Source organism: Cariama cristata, unplaced genomic scaffold (genome assembly GCF_000690535.1).
Source record: "Cariama cristata isolate BGI_N322 unplaced genomic scaffold, ASM69053v1 scaffold18785, whole genome shotgun sequence".
In the NCBI taxonomy this organism is placed as follows: domain Eukaryota; kingdom Metazoa; phylum Chordata; class Aves; order Cariamiformes; family Cariamidae; genus Cariama; species Cariama cristata.
Genome location: NW_009617130.1, coordinates 5,012 through 21,475, shown reverse-complemented (window position 1 = coordinate 21,475; position 16,464 = coordinate 5,012). Strand labels below are relative to the sequence as shown.

The 16,464-nt window shown below is 41.1% G+C and overlaps 1 protein-coding gene across 1 annotated transcript; it reads right to left on the bottom strand.

Moving 5' to 3' along the window:
• Positions 1–1,945: 1,945 nt before the first annotated feature.
• On the bottom strand, positions 1,946–15,485 carry P2RX7 (purinergic receptor P2X, ligand-gated ion channel, 7; the record flags this gene model as incomplete). The annotated part of the gene is given in 12 exon segments (XM_009700437.1): positions 1,946–2,500; positions 2,977–3,072; positions 3,887–3,952; positions 4,415–4,508; positions 7,894–8,018; positions 8,958–9,087; positions 9,659–9,739; positions 12,818–12,845; positions 12,848–12,913; positions 13,871–13,943; positions 14,763–14,834; positions 15,384–15,485. Coding segments are annotated over 12 exon segments (1,488 nt in total), but the record flags the coding sequence as incomplete, so codon positions are not given.
• Between the last annotated feature and the right edge of the window lie 979 nt (positions 15,486–16,464).

The following is a 16,464-nucleotide window of genomic DNA, read 5'->3' as shown; positions in this document are numbered from 1 at the left end:
AAGTGGAGGTGGTGGGTCATCCTGAGGAGGATGCTCTCACCCTAGTTGCTAAATCTGGGAGATTTTTTTTCCCATGCTACTCATTTTTAGCAAGTTTATGGGGAGTTTTGACCTCCATACTGGCCAGACGTGAGTCAGCCGTTACCTGGAAGTCTGCTGCTGTCAGCCCTACACTGAGTCTGGGCTACTAAGTCTCACAAAGAGGCTGGAGAGATGACCTCAAGCAAGGGCAATCCTAACACCAAGACAAAACTTGCAGCCAGCTCAGGGCAAGGACGAAGCACCTGCCTGCAAAAGATAGCAGAAGCGTATCTAAGACTGTCACCCTCCCATCCGCAATGAGCAAATCTTTTACTTGTCATCTTGCAGAATTAATCTTTGCTATAAAAGCACCACCTAATTCATGTACCTTCCACCTGATGCTGAGCTGCCCAACACAGTGCTTATTTTAGAACCATCACCATGACCCTCGTAATAGCAGGTAAATCATTAGAAAGAGATGAAGCGAACTGACAAACTGGCAGTGGGAATATCAGACAGGATGAAACTATTAAAGAGACTTTAAGTCAGCTATAGATTAGTAAACCACTCTGTTTATTACAAAAACAGTCAAAACTGAAAGGACCAAAAAAAGAGAGGAGAGGATGAGGAAGAACATATGTACAAATGTGAAAGGACATTAAAATCAGAGTCTTAAGTGAATATTCATGTAATTCTTTCCAAAAGGAGAGTTGGTTCATGTGTCAGAACAGGAATGCATTAATGCCATCTGTAATATTTTCGCACTCTAGATGTATAAGATGCTGCAATATGAATGTTAATACAATTAATGCATATCACAACTGAAGATATAAACACAGCTGGCATAATCCGCCAGCAATATATCTTAAAATACATGTGGGAATTAGAAATGGCAAACTGCTGGGTTAGCTCAGAGAGAACAAAGCTTAGTTGAAAGGAGTGCAGAATATACATGTTACAATCCTTCTCACCTTGTTTCTACAAAAATAGACCATGTCCAAGGATAACAAAAAGAAAGAACTGAAAAGGTGTTGGAGCACAGATTAAACTACCCTGAATCTGCTGCACCTCGGCTGTACTCTGGCCTTAGGCACCACAGCACAAAGCAACTTGCACTGTGCCAAGTGCAGTAGCAGGAGGTGTAGGAGGCAAGGCCTATTTGAAGCTAAGAGCAAACAGGAGGCCAAAGTCCAACATTACAATTTCAATGAGTATGAATGAAATGCCCGAAAATACTACACAAAGAGGGTAAAAGTACTTTTCATTGTAATTCCTGAGTTCAAGCTAAAAAGAGTAACACAAAGAGAACAGCTGGGCTTTTCAGAAAATGCTTTGTCTGTGTCACTGAAATCATCTTAAATGAGCTGTTTAATCTGGAGGGACCGTGAGGCTTTCAACGGCAAGTTATGAAACTACATGCTCAGTGGCCTCTTTCTACAGCCTCCTGATCCAGGGCTCAGAAAGGTGGTGAGGCTGGGGGAGAAAAATGCTCAGGATCATGATTTTCAAGTGATATCTCCTTGGGACTTCCTTCCTTCACGGATCATGCTTTGAGATGACTCTTGGCTCCATCTTATTTTCAGGGTGCTGGTCGTGTCCTGACTCAGCTGGGATTCTGGTATGCACCAGTGCAAAGGCAGGAGGCCTGGAACCTCACACTAAAATGTAGCCCTAAGAATTAACCCCAGAGTCTACGTTTCGAAACCATGTGGGGTGACTCACAGAATGAAGCAAAGGCAGATGCAAGCACTTCAGCTCAAGGTATTTGTTCCTCTACGCTAAACAGAATGCAATTGTACCTCTCCAAAGACAGTATACAAGAATCCAGCTGTACTACAGAAGATTTTGGGAAGTTGCATGCTTTCTTCTCTTTTTTTTTAAAAGGGTCCGTGAAAGAAAACACATGTTAAATGTTCAAAGTGAGTCACAGTGTAAGCTCAAGTTGTGCTACATCCTCATTCCATCTTAAAACCGTGTAGTTGTTGACTGCTTTGGGATAAGTATCTCTAATTTTCCACCTGCAGCAGCTTGGGATGATGGTGCTGTCTTCCAGATCAAAAGAGCCAAAGTGCCAGTGAATGTATTGCTTGTAAGCAAGGTGACGCAGCTGGTTGTTGATATTGCCATCCGTAAAGTCTAGAAAGGGGTCTTTGTAGAGAAGGGCTTTCCTCAGGGTGTGACTGGACAGCACCAGCTGCTGAAACCAATGGGAGGTTGTGATGCACTGCCCTTTTTTCCTTCTGCAGCAAAGCTGCTCATGGTACTGCTGTGTTGCCTGGCAATTGCCACAGCCGCAGCACTTTTGGCAGTCTGAGGAAGAGGCCCTTTGTCTGAGAGGTTGCCCCAGCTCATATTCTTCATTATCTTGGTTCTTGTTGGACTCACTGGTGCGCATTGGCTCTGATTCTTCATTATCATGGTTGTCGTCGGACTCGCTGGTGCAGCAGCTGCCAGCATCACAGAATTTCACAGGGTGGCTCTGCAACAACAATTCCCAAGATATATTAAAGAAAACAGCATTTGCTGCTTCATCCAACTGCAGAGAGGATTTACCACAGTGATCCACACCATTGGGTTTCTCATTTGACACAGCACAATAGCGATAAGGATGATAGATCAGCAGATCTGGAGGTGGATTGTCTTTCTGTGTTGCCAACACCCACCCTAGTGAAATCGAATCAACACCTCACAAGTTGTTTCAACACCAACGCGCTCCCGATGGCACATACCCACCACAGGAAAGCAGCAATTTTTAGCTGACTCTAGAAAATACATGCTCTGGTCACAGGACCTATTAACTTGCAGCGGACAATAAGAATCTAGTTTTAGCCCCTCAGAATCTGGTCTGGAAATATGGGGGAGTAGGGATGGCAGAAACCCAAATCAGTTTGGAATGACATTCCTCGGTTCTCCCTTCTGAAGGGAGGATCCCAAAGGTTAAGTATCTGTCTTTACCTCAACAGCGCTTCCTTGAGCATGCTGCAAGCTTGTTTTCAGAGGCTTCTTTATCAAGGTAACATGTGGCTCATCAACATTGGACACATACATCACCTGTGTGGCAGAAGAAATGAACATTGTCAGCTGGAGTAGTTACTTGGAGAACTGGGGACAAACACAGCATAGATCTGACCTCAGGGCTTGAGTTCTACAGTCTGTACTCCAATAACAATCCCCTGCAACTGCATGTTGCAAGGGCCCGTATTTCCAGTATCCAGGATAGCAAGGACATGGGGAGCTGCAGGGACAAAGGGAACAGGAAGAGATGGTATGGAACTAACTGTAGAACTGTGGTTGTGCAGGGCCATTAGGTACGCTCCATTCTTCTTTAAAAACACATGTCTAAAATGCTGGGGGATTAGTAGAGGCAGCCTAGAAAAATAACCATTAATGTCTTGAAAAAGACGAAGAGTCAACTGAAGTTGGCAGGGAAGAGGCTTTGAGCAATGCCCTCTTCATGGACAGCCCTTTCATGACATCCTTCTGCTGTTTCGAAGGATCACTATTCCCTGCAGTTTTCCCTGATGGACCTGATGTGACTCTGCCATGCCACGGTTGTGTGTAGTGTGCCATGCACAGCTCCACGGAAGCTTCCTGAATCAGCTGCATTTTTGTATCCATAGAGCAGCAATTTACATTATTTACCTGCCTGCAATTCTGCACAGGCATGAGTGTGCAACTTTTTCCTGTTGTAAATTTTGTGGAATGGTGATTTGCCGCAGCTGGAGCAATTACCTATGCAAATAACAATTTCAATGGCACTCACAACCTGCACATGAAAAAAAAGCTAGTAGTGATTCCACTTTCTTAATGAGACTGTATCTATTTCCAGAACCGGCTTTATTAACAACAGAAATAAATCTCTTACCAAACCAAAATAGGAGATCGCGGACCCAATGTTTTTAATGAGTTCAATGCCGTTAAATTTTCTACCCTTAAAGAAAGCAGGAAAAAATAACTGGGAGGCAAGATTTGTTACCATTCATTCAACTTAATGGCTTTTCTGTTTTTGTCTCTTCACAGTATATCTTTGTCTCTTTACAATTCAATCAATACCAAAATTTCATAGACCATCTCAGACACTTTGCAGGGGAGAGCAAACAACTTGAGAGGGAAACAGTGGTGACACACAGGGTTCATGACAATAACATCATGTCATGATGATACCTGTTACTGTTTCAGTCTTAAACAATAATTCTGCCTTTCTCCCAGCCCTGCCATGTCATCCTCAGCTTTGCTCTCCTGTGCTGCTCAGTTCAGTTTAGATCTACTCATCTGACATGACTTCCACCCCAGAATGATGGACAGGAGAGAGGAGAAGGGTATATGGCAGAAGTGGGGCTAAGGAAATAGCAAGCTTTCTTCACCCTCCACACGGAAAAAGAATTGCATTTACTGTGCCAAAGACAAGGACATCAAACCGTATGTCATAGACTTTGAAAAGAGTTCTCTGCTCTTTCCCATGTGGTAGTTTGTAGTACTTTGCATATCTGCAAAAGAGTAAATGAAGATCTGGGCAGCTTCCCTGGGGGATATAATGCCCTGAGGCTGCAGAACACAAAAAGAAGGTGTAGTTTCTTCTCCCTCCTTCTTCCAGCCCTTTCAGCCTTCTGAAATGGTGCTGAGACCAGCCTGATGAACAGCATTTTGCCCAGCATCTGACCTGGCAGTCTAAACTAAATTGATACATATATAGAGACTAAGACGAGTTAAAAATCCAGCTGAAGTCCAACAACTGTTTTGCTGTCTCAATTCAAATTGGAATCTGAAGCTGCAGAAAGAATTTCAGTCACAGGTAAAGCAGGTAGAAAACTCCAGCAAGGATATGTGAGGAGCTGGCAACGACAAGAGTGCCCATGCTCTCAAGGCTTTAATATCATGTTATCCAAGCCCAACTCTTAACTCCTGAGCACACTTCAGCATGCTGGATATTAGTCATTTTCCATTCTTCCATCAATACAGAGTGGCAAGAATCATATGAGCCTTTGCTAACTTCCAGTTTCTTACTCTGTTAAGAACATGACACTCCTGATGCACAGCTCACATCAGCTTATGGATCAATAAGCAGTCACAGAGCATGGAATACAGAGATCTTTTTAAATCCGACAATGAAAAGCTGGCAGTACAGAAAAAATCATTACATTAAACTGAAAGACATACTAAAACACACGGTGGTACTAATATCCAACCTCTGATAACAATACCCACATGTCTTCTGCATCAGACATGCTGTTAGGACTTAGTGCTGTATTATTTTTGACTCGTTTTCTTGAGTAACCTCTAAGTCCTGTTCTCCTTCATTTAGATAAATAATTTGAATGGGAATTTGCTTAGTTGAAGGAACAAAAGGTCAGTTCCAGGGGTGGCAGATACTCACAGATCACTGTGTCATTGCTAATCAAAATTTGTTTTATAGTTGGTTGCCTGTTCAAGTACCGAAAGAGGATCTGTCTGGTGTAAATGCCATCAGCTCAGCCCTCTGCTTTCTGCTATCTCCAGGTATTCATTCAGATGATAGAGACATCTAAAGAAATATAAATTTTCCTCCTTTTCTTTCTAGTTGGGTTCAGTCCCTGCTGCTTTGCTTTGCCATCTTGATACTAACAAACCGGCCCAGAGCAAGCTCTTACTTGATTCCGCTCTCTCCTGCACATCCTACTGCAAGCTAAGTTTGGCAGACTTTCAGAATGCTTTTAATCAGAGTTCCCTAGATCATGCGATCATTTGCTTCCCATTCACCACGATCTGATTTACATTCTCTGAAGGCAGTGAGTGACTCCGAAAAACACATTATAATGTGTTCTACTTTCTCCTTGCTTGCACAGACATGAAATGCCCTTTTTCCTGTGCTAACAGTTCCAGAGTCTGTGGCCAAGACATATTTTATTGTCCAGCTCCTAGCCTCTGAAGCCTGCAGGTCAGTTAGGTTTTATTTGAAAGTTTTCCTAACTCTTTCCAGGATCAGAGGTTTTCTCTAGCCCTCAGGGTAGAGGTTATTTCACATCTGCTCTTGATCTCATAGAAGCCGCCTTCTCTGTAAAACAGCTTTGTGCTCTGAGCTGACCTGTTCAGAGCTTCCTTGATCACTGGCTGAAGCTTTGCTCCCTTGCACCTCAAGTAGTTCTTTTCTTTTGGAAAGGTAAAACCTGTTTCCATTTAAGTCTATCACATAATTCCTTTTGGAACTGAGATGAAATCAATAGGGCTCCATGCAGACAGAGGTTACACGCTGCCCAAAGTAGCTTTCCTGACTTCTAGGACAGCTAGACTGCAGGGGAAGCAGCATTCTGTATGTGCCCTGTTTCTTATGCTCTTTTCCAAAATTTGCTCCTGCTCTTGATCTTTGTCAGCTTTAGGACACTGGGCTGGATGGACCTCTGATATGATGATATTTTACATTCTTATGATGTGTCACTGATGTCAAAAAAGTTTTCTTGAAATATATTAACTGTAGAATCAGTTCTAGCTCTCCCTCCCTTACTCACTTGGGCAGTTCTACTGAAATCAGCAGCTCTGTTTATACAGGGGGCATACACTAGCTCAACAGTGGGGCAGGGTTTGTGCATGTTCTTCGCCAAAACATCCATGCTTGTTTTAAATAGTTGTTCAATCTAAATAATATGTTCAATCTATTCACTGCTCTCCAGCTTTCACTGTTTTTGCTTTTTAAATTGCTGCACTGAACTACTCTGCTCCTCTTTTTTAATTTTGAAGACATTAGGGAATGACATTTCTTTGCCAATAAACCCCTTGATTAACAGATACAGAGTCAGGCCATCAGGATGTGGTCTGGCATCATGCACGCTCTCCCAGCAGCCTGTCTTCTCAGACCAGGCTCACTTGCTGCAGCAGAGATTTCAGCTGAACTGCAGCAAAATCTTGCTCCAGACTGCTACTTTGGCACTTAAAAGATAACAAATTTTGGGCAAACCCATTCTTGGCATTTTGACCCCAGCTGTTAATCTGACACTAAACATCCTCAAAATATTCCACTGTCTTCTTCCAAAAGCCTTCTCAGAAACTGCTTTGACTACAAATATGTATTCAACAGAAAGGTTGCTGGCCTCAGCCTCACAGCACTCTCTTGCTTTTTCCTTGCGATCTCCCCAACTCCTGCCTGTGATTGCCAGGTCAGAGGGAACACCTATTTGTTCTTTGTTTGTGCAGCTCCAGCACAATGCAGCTTTGAAATATGCTGGCAGCTCCTAGACAGTTATAGCACTCATGTTAGCATCACAAATGTATGAAAACCCATAATGTAATAATAATGATGCTGTGAGTCAGAGAAAAAGTGTTGTTACACAAGAGTTTTGATCCAAATCTGAGGAACTACTTTAAACACGCTGATAAGCATTTGATAAATGCTTTGTGTAACTCTTTAGAACTGGAGTCATGTCAAGATTTTTTTTTCAAAACTTCTCATAAATCTGCTGTATGCACACAGAACCAAAGGCTCTAATTTGCTTTTGAATAAATCTTGATTCAGCAAACTGTGGGGTTACCCAGATGGAAGAAAACCACTTTGTTATTTTATTTGTATTAATTGCCTTGGGAAACTCACAAGTTTAGGTAGTTTCAAGCCTCAATTGCCATATGATGGAATCTGCCCAAACTATTCTCTGTGTTAGCTCCCAGAAGACTTATTGGAAATTTCTAGGCCTTTCGACACAGAATGCAATACAAGCATGCTCATTTGGAAGGTGACCGTGATGATACATCTATACAACTACAGTAACTGCAGGTTAAGGACATGACTACAAGAGTGAAGAAGGAGAATCAAACGTCTCATCATTCCAAATCATCATTCCTCACAACTCATCACATCTTTGCTTCAACTCAGAAAACATGCTACTTGCTTCATATAACATTTTTGACCTGAAACGGAATCCAGGTTTTATTTTTTTGTCATCAAGGCGGTGGAAACTATACATTGGACTGCAGTTGTAAAACCAGCTGTTCAAGTTACAGTCCCAGTTAATCTCAATGGCAATGACTCCTCCCTAGAAATAGAGAGAGCAAGCTTAGGGACTTAGCACTGTGATTGCTGCCTGTGCTAAACTGCTGTTAAAGTCAGCAGAGACTTGAGGGATGCCATTGGCAGGGACATATCTCTATAGACATGCTAACTCATAAGTAACATTTGCCAGTCAAGCAGTCTTCTATGGAAGTGACTTAGTTATGTGAGCTAGAAGCTACCATTCATTCAGGTCTTTCCTATCTTCTGTCTCTTTCCCTTCATCTCAGTAGCACAAGCGCAGATGTAGCTGACACACTGTGACGGTCGTTTCATTGCTTTAAACTATGCATAGGCTCAAACCAAAAGCCTGAGTGCAAGCCTAAGTTTTGTAGGCACCCAGTCCAAATGTTTCATCTTGAATGCACTGTGCCAGGCTGAGAATCAATAAATGTGGCTCAGTTGATGACTCTGGGCAGGACACTTTGTCTCTACCTCTATTCTACCCATCTGTTAATGTTAACTTTCTATGACTGGGTACTGTGTTAAGGGCATTTGGCTCAATACCCTAAAGAACAGAGTGAAAATATAATGGCAAAAATAAATGCTTTTTGACTCTGAATATAAGCGGCCATTTGTGCTAGTCTGACTTTTGGATGATTCCCCCAGCAACATGATTTAGGATCTGCTTGAGTAGAATCAAAAGATGACCATGACTGGCAGCCTTGTATAGGACCTATTTAAATGCACTATGCTTTGTAAAAGGGTGTCTACATGCTACAATACTAACAAAATAATATCAACTCTGTCAACATGGGTCTCATCCTGTGAGATGTTAAGCACATTGAATTCTTGAAAGCTGGGATTACTTTGCTTCTCACACAATCCATTTCTAAACCGTTATATGGCAGACAGCAAAACATGCAAGAAGAGAATCAAGAAAATGCTTTAACACTGAGCATGAAAAAAAAGTGATATCACAGACCTTTACTGCCACCACAGAAAAATTCTCTTTTGCTTCCTGAAGGATATCTCCCAGATAGAAAATTGGACAGAGTGGGGAAGTTATCTTGTTATATATGCAGGAGGTATTTAAATCTGGTGGAATATTTAGTCTGTGAAGAACACATATAATTGTTTAAATATAAAAACAAGCTGGAGCAGCTACAGATACAGGTAGGGGACTTCACCCTTGCAAGAACTTGTGCTAAATGTGCTCAGTTTGTAAAGTATACGAGCTTTTGGTTTTGTAGCTAGCAGATGCAGATGTATATATCCCTAATTGGGACCTGGGAATCAAGATGAATTCTTTACTCACCAGCAAAATTTTACCTGTGTAAACTAAACACTTTCACCTTAGAATTTGAATTGCATGTCTGTTATACTATATTTTGGTGATTTTACCCTAACATAAACCAGTATATCTGATGAACAATTCTGTTGTTCAGTGCATGAGAGAAATAGAGTTATGCTGGGAGGCTCTGTTCCCAAGCTCTCCTTATTTCTCTTGGTTCCTGAAGGATTAATAGAGCTAAAGAATTATAGAAACTTTATATTTGTTACTCAGGCAGATACAGGCCTGAATGCATAGCCTTTTTGACTAAAGAAGGTGCCAATTTATACAATCTTTTTTTCAGAGCACAACTACTCACTCTTCAGAAAGCGTTGTGGAGTGTTTGCACTTACATGGTGTAATTAAATTTTGGGAAGTGAGCATTGCTCTTTATTAGCACAGTGAAGTCTTTAGAACTCCTCAGAACAGCAGGCCTAAAAAAGAAATATCAGATTAACTAACTTCTTTTACTTAAATACATCAGTTAATGTTATGCTACTTTACTATTACCTGGAAAGCTGTCAGGAGGAGGAATATGTTGCTAAGAATAACAGATTGAAATGCAGGGAGTTAGGTGGCTCAGGAGATCAAGAAAGATATAGATGGTTTTCTTAGTTTTAGGTATAAATTTTTCTTTCTCTGTTGTACTTGTTTGTGTGGGCCAAGTCTAACTGGAGTCTCTACATGCAGATGAAATATGATCTCAGGAGACTTCTCATATAAATGTTGCTATAGAATGGTAGTAAAAAATTATACCATTTGACAGCTGATGATTTCTTGACAATGAATTGGCAGTTTCATTGGTGGTCCCCACTGGTAGGTGGCCATTTACACCAGAGCTGCACAGCTACTAAGAGTATGAGAATGAGCCATGCGCTCGATCCTAGAGGATGTCTCTAGAAGTCAGGTGTCAATCACATCATCAAGGTTGTCCTGCCTTCCTAGCAGATACTGGTTTGAGGACCTCCCCTGCAGTGGTTTGTGTCACTAAATATGTAGGTGGAATGCAAACACAATGGAAAGCAGGCTGCCAGTCTGACCCTTCCTCAAAAGAGTGATTTCTCTGAAGCTAATGGCAGGGAAGAAGGAATTTTCCCACAAGTTGGCAGTTGGGTAACCTTGGCCTAGACTGTGTGAGACAATCTCTGCTACACTCCAGGACTTGCCAGGGCTGTAGGAAAGCAAGAGATACAATTTTTAGCGTTGTTTGTCTACCATAAGGACTATGCTGAACTGGAATATTGGCATTGTTCCATTTTAAGAATGAGCCAGGAATATTTTAATTTCCATCAAGACAGCCATTTCAAGGGGTAAAACCAGTCTTCAAAGCAGTCATCCACATAAAGGACAGTGCCTCTAAGCAGGGAATACTTTTCCTATCATTGTATTTTGAGCAGTGCCTCTGCATCAGAGATCTGTGATGACAAGAAGCACGTTAGCTGGATGACATGCAGCTTCCATGAGGGACTTCTCATGACTCTCTTCTAAAACAAGTCAACAAATGAGACTTGACTGCAAACCAAATTGATATTTGTGGATGCTACCTGGACATGAAAGTCACTGATGAGTTGCAGTGTATAATAGTCAAGACATTAATAATGTATGTTAATTTTTAAAGAACTAAAAATTAATGAACCTATAATCCGTAATTCATCCATTGGGAAGCATCTGGAATCTGATCCAAAGCTCTTCTGAAAAAGGTGTTGTGAACTCCTGTCCTTCAGCTAGCTAATCTGACAACTGTGCCCTGCCTCAGGCAGAAATGAACCATCAAAAAGAAAAGAATCTTCTTGCCAACATGCAACGGCTTTGTTCAGCTCCTGCCATAACTAACGGGAAGGAAAAGGAGGCCTCCTGTATAGTTCATGAAACTTACCTTTCAAAGGAATTTGGACAATAAAGACAATCATGGGTGTAACCAAAGCCCAACATTGCTACCTCAGTATCTCAACCAGATGGCAAAGCTTCCTGAGCTCTGACCTTTGTCTTATGTATTGTTCTGGTAGAAAATAAACACTCAGCTTTGCTTTTTAGTGATTCCTCATTTTTTCCTTGCCAATGGAATTTGTGAAGGAACTTTATACATCAGAGGTTTGGATCAAACCTCTCATCCATTATTTTTGGTCGTTGGTAGTGACCAACTACGGGCATTTTAGAGGAAGGTTAGGAAACAAGACAGAATGTGTCAACTGTGCGATGTAATTAAAAGGAAAGTTCCCTCTGTAACATATGCAGCAGTGAGCCTACGCAGTGTGACATTTAAAAATGACTGGCAGTCACTGAAACTTTATAAAAAACCCCTAGGATTTCATTAACTCCGGAAGCTCATGCATATCTTTCCCGGATGCTGTATGAACAATTACAGCCTTCCTGTTCTTGGACAAAGCCTTTTTCAGATTGCAACCCTGTCCGCAGGAGAAGAGAATGGAAATTCCTTTAAAGAGCTGAAAAAAACTCAGCAGAAGGAGCTGTAGCAGGCATTGTGGGCTCTAGAGGGGACTTGGCAGTGGAAAAACTGCTCAGTCTCTGCAGAAAGCCCCGAATTAGGGAAAAGATAGGATATATACATAGACTCATGCATGTATCTTTTAAAAGCAATGAGTTAATAAAGTGATAATTGACCTAGATTCTTCCACACATATTTCAAAGCTGGTTGAGAGGAGCTAAAATTGATTATAATTTGCACTCTCAGAGTATAATTTCCATCATTTTACTTGAAATAAAATATTCTATAAAATTTTTTTCATGCTTTGGCTGATACAGAATAGAAATAGAATATTTTCATCTTGGAACACTGTACAGTCATGGGGTTACAAAAAAGATGGCTATGAGGCCCCTCCGTCCTACTTTCTAGGTCACAGTGACATTGTTGTGTGGAGGTTCTTTCCTAGAGTTTTCTTTGACTCACTATTACAGATTGCCAGCATTGAGGTTTTCACGATCTACCTAGAGAGGATGAAGAGACTGTTCTTCAGTCTGAGGTGGATCTCCAAACACTAGCCTACAGCACAATGTACAGACAACCAATCCACCCCTTCTGCTCTGGAAGTTGGAAGCAACCTCATTGTGATAAATGAACCCACTGAGAACTTCTACACCATAGAGCCCTAAGCCTTGTAGAAGAAAACCACAAGTTAGGAAACTTTTAATTTCTGTCACTGATTAAACCTATCTTATGTTGGTGCGTTTTCCTTGACATTTGAATTAATGAGCCAAATGCATCTAGGGAATTCAAGATGAGCCTGTGACATCTAAAACTGTTTCTATGGCAGCTGCATGATGATACAAACTGGAGGCTATGACTTCACTGCAGAATCATATAGCAGGACAGATTGCTAGCAGTAAGTTATTTAGATATTATGAGTGCTAATAGTATGGCTGTGAAGGAAATAGCTGGTTTACACACATGAGATCTATATATGCCTAGGCAAAGAGATTATCCTAAAATTTCAGGACTTTGTCAAAGTAAATCCTTGTTTCAACATAAAAATGCAGGTATCTCTTTCACTTACTCAGAGGGCTTTTCCATGGATTCCACAGGCACCATGCCCTGACCTCACAGGTTTTAACAGTTGCATTATAATTCACGCATCTTCCAGTTTGAATTCCTGTAGAGAAACAAGCTCTTACTCAGTAAAGACAAGAGGTTTTCACCAGTTAGAGACAGTTTCAACATGTCAGTGGATTCCTCCTCAAATGTAAGATGAGGAACTTGACATTTCAGACTGTTGCAGCTTTCTATTGGAGGAAGCTGTAGGAAGAAGTACCCAAACTGTGGTCCTGCCACACCTAATCAATCCTTATTTAGCTGTTTGCTTGAGTCAACAGTGCTTGTCATTGTTTGGGCTGAGGGTGAAGTAATTTCCTTCACAGTTTTATATGAAGTTACATATCTGAGTCTTGGGATAAATCGAGAAACCAACTGTTTCGGCCAGAAGTTTAGTTCAACAACATAAGCACATTAAAAAAGGATATAAAGGTGGGCAGGAAACCTGAATTTTTTCTGCACTCCTGGAAAGCCAGCATTTTCTGTGAGTGTTCAGTCTTTACCAGGGAAAGTGATAATCCAGCCAGCAGCCCAAATTCAGGGAATCTCAGCACTACAAAGAACTCACACAGCTGATGAAAATAGTATGATGCCTTCTAGACAACTGGTCCCAAATAAAGGACACAAGTCCCCTGACTTATTCTGAAAACTACTTAAGCATCATAGGGGTGTTACAGACCCTTCAAACAGATCCTGCAGTCAGTGCGCTTGCTAAGCAGCCACGGACTTCAATGGGAGTGACTGTGAGATCAGCCCTCATTCACACCAGTCTGTACTCCTCACATCTCCCCTTCCTCTGCTCCCTCTCACTGTTTCTCCTTTTAGTAAGGGCACACACAAGCTGATAAGAACTCAGCTTTGTGGGTTTGAAAATATGTTCTCAGATATCTCTTAGGATTCTGTACTGTTCTACTAGAATTCTCCAAGTTGGATCTTGCACATGCTGCACTGGTCAATAATGCCAGAGAAGATAGTACCCACAAAAAAATATTTCAGTCTGAAAATGCCATTTATGTACCATGACTGTGGATATCTACGCTCCCTTTTTCACAAGACTTGTCTGAAGAGCAGATAGCTTTGCCAAAGGGATACTGGGAAAAAAATTACATAAAAGAGCAACATAAATATCTCCCTCTCCACACCTATATATGAAATAATAAGAGAAAATAATAATGCAGAGCAAGTATAACCCTTACTAATTATTTGGCTTATAGGAGATAAAGGCCTAGCTACCTGCAAAAACAGAAAAAGCCCTTTCCTTGCTTACAATAATGTTTTCATTTATTATTTATGTCTTTTCCCATTTTTCATACTCTCTCCTATACTATCAAGCACAATACATTTAATGCTGGACTATTTAATTCTTTGTTTACTAACAGTCCCATATACTTTTGCCAGTGAAAGTCAACTTGTATTTGGGAAGTACTTTGCAAGATCCCATTTCTAGGCCAGCCAAATGAAGAGGAGAGCTGCAGCTGACAACCAGGTTTGACCTACAGAAAGGAAGGAAGGGGACAGGTAGGAATGAGCAAGAGTAAGAGTAAGAGCACCAGTTTAGCAGAGAAGCTGATAGCAATTCTGTACCTCCATCATTCTTTCAGGTTTTCCTCAAGAGCAGCAGCAACGCCAGAGAAGCTGGACAGCAACCACTGGCCTGAATGTCTTCACCTCCTGAAAGTGAGGCAGATAAGTTTGGCTGCAAGGTCATTGGTGTGAGGCAAAGTCACAGCTGCCAGATGATTCCCCAAGAAAGAAAAGGAGCAATTGAACTAAATCTTGCATGTTATCTGCTGAGATACAGACAAAGAGCAACAGTATTTGCTTGTACCAGACTGCTCCAAGGATAGTCCACTCTTTTACATCAGCATGCATTCAATACATCCCAAGTACAAATCACAAAACATATTTACCTCAGGGCACCTCTGCTCAAGTTGATTCTCTGTCTTAATGTTGTTGGTCATCACAAAAAAAGAGTTTGTTACCTACACGGAGGAAAGAATATGAATCTGACTGAAATTTCACATACTCGATTCAGACCTCAGTCATTCCAGAACATTACCTGGAAGGACACCAAGGCTGTTCCTGCTCTGTCTCCCCCTGATAGATATTCAGATTCTACCCAGCTCAAACAGAAAAAGCCAGGGACATCATCGGGGCAGGAATGAGCAGCCAGAGGCAAGAAGGCACTGATTTTTTTTTTAAACTGGCATTACAACCAAGAAAGATACACTAGCATTAATTGGTAATAACACTACTGTGTTTAGTACAGTGAATTTGTTCCTAGGTTTGCTACTACCAAAATACTAAATTGATTATGTAAAAACTGTGTAACAAAAAGCACCACAGAAATCTCATAAAAGAGGATATTTTTTTTTCCTTATATTAAGCAAGGAAGGGAAGATCTGGCTTTAAACATTGCTTTCTCCACTGTAAAGTAATCACATTGAATGGTAGGATAGAGACATGTCAGGAAAGCAACCAGACGTATCAATGGAAGTTCAGTCCTGGACTGACATTAAATTAAGACTTGCCTGCATTGGTATAGTGTATTCTGCTGTACCCCAGATCCTGTTGTTTGTGTAAGCCACTCTTTTCACACTAGTGCAAACTGAGGTGCTAACTTCATCCATCTCCTGATAAAACAGAAAGGACAAATAAGCACATAAGAATAAAATGGATCAGCTTCTTTGTATCATTCTTGGACAAAATGTACTGCAAGATAAAAGTCAGATGGACATTTTCAAGTAACTGAAAGCCTCTTTGTGTGACACACATGCATTGGCTGGACCAAAGTTTGCCCTGGTTTCACTTTCGCAGCTTTTGGCTTTGTCAGAACTGAATTGACACACTCAAGAACAGAATTTCTATTTTCCCGTCCTAAATTATATAGACAACATGAGGTGACATCCTGGCCCTTCAGATGTCATTTGTGAAACACCAATTAACTGCAACAGGGCTGGATGTGCTCTAAAAACTTTCACCCATGCTGTGTTGCTGTGTACCTGGACTTTGAATTTTTCTGTCACAAACGGTGGTGTCCTCCCTACATTTGTTGGTTTTTGTTTTTTGGTTTTTTAAGAGAGCTTAAAATACTTAGTCCTTAACTTTCCAGAGTGATTCTTTTTGTGCCTCATGCTGATTGCTTCAAAAACCTTGGCCTAACATTTTCACTTGCTCATGGACTGAATGTGTTCACAAAAGGAAGAAGGATGCGTCTGTTTTTAAGCTAACAGGAAAGTCATCTAGCTCATCTAACTCATAAAAGCACTGCCAATTTTGAAAAACTATTGTATGTTCAGAAGATACTTTCCACACTACATAAAAGTGATATAAAAGGTTTGCTTTGAAAAACAAGCCATAGGAGCTAGCATCATTTCAGTTTAACAACAGATTGTTCTGGAGGGGGATAAAATAGTACCTGAAGAACAGAAATACAAAGCAAATGATCAATGTTCCTTTATTTCTACCATCTATTATAATAGCATTTCAGCCTTTTCCTTCTGGAGAACAGGGCTTTGGGATAACCATGTTGTTGGAAACTGGTAGTGGGAACCCAGCTCTGAGCAGCAGTAGGTGGGTATAGTACCTTAGCAGGGCAACTTGAATTTCCTG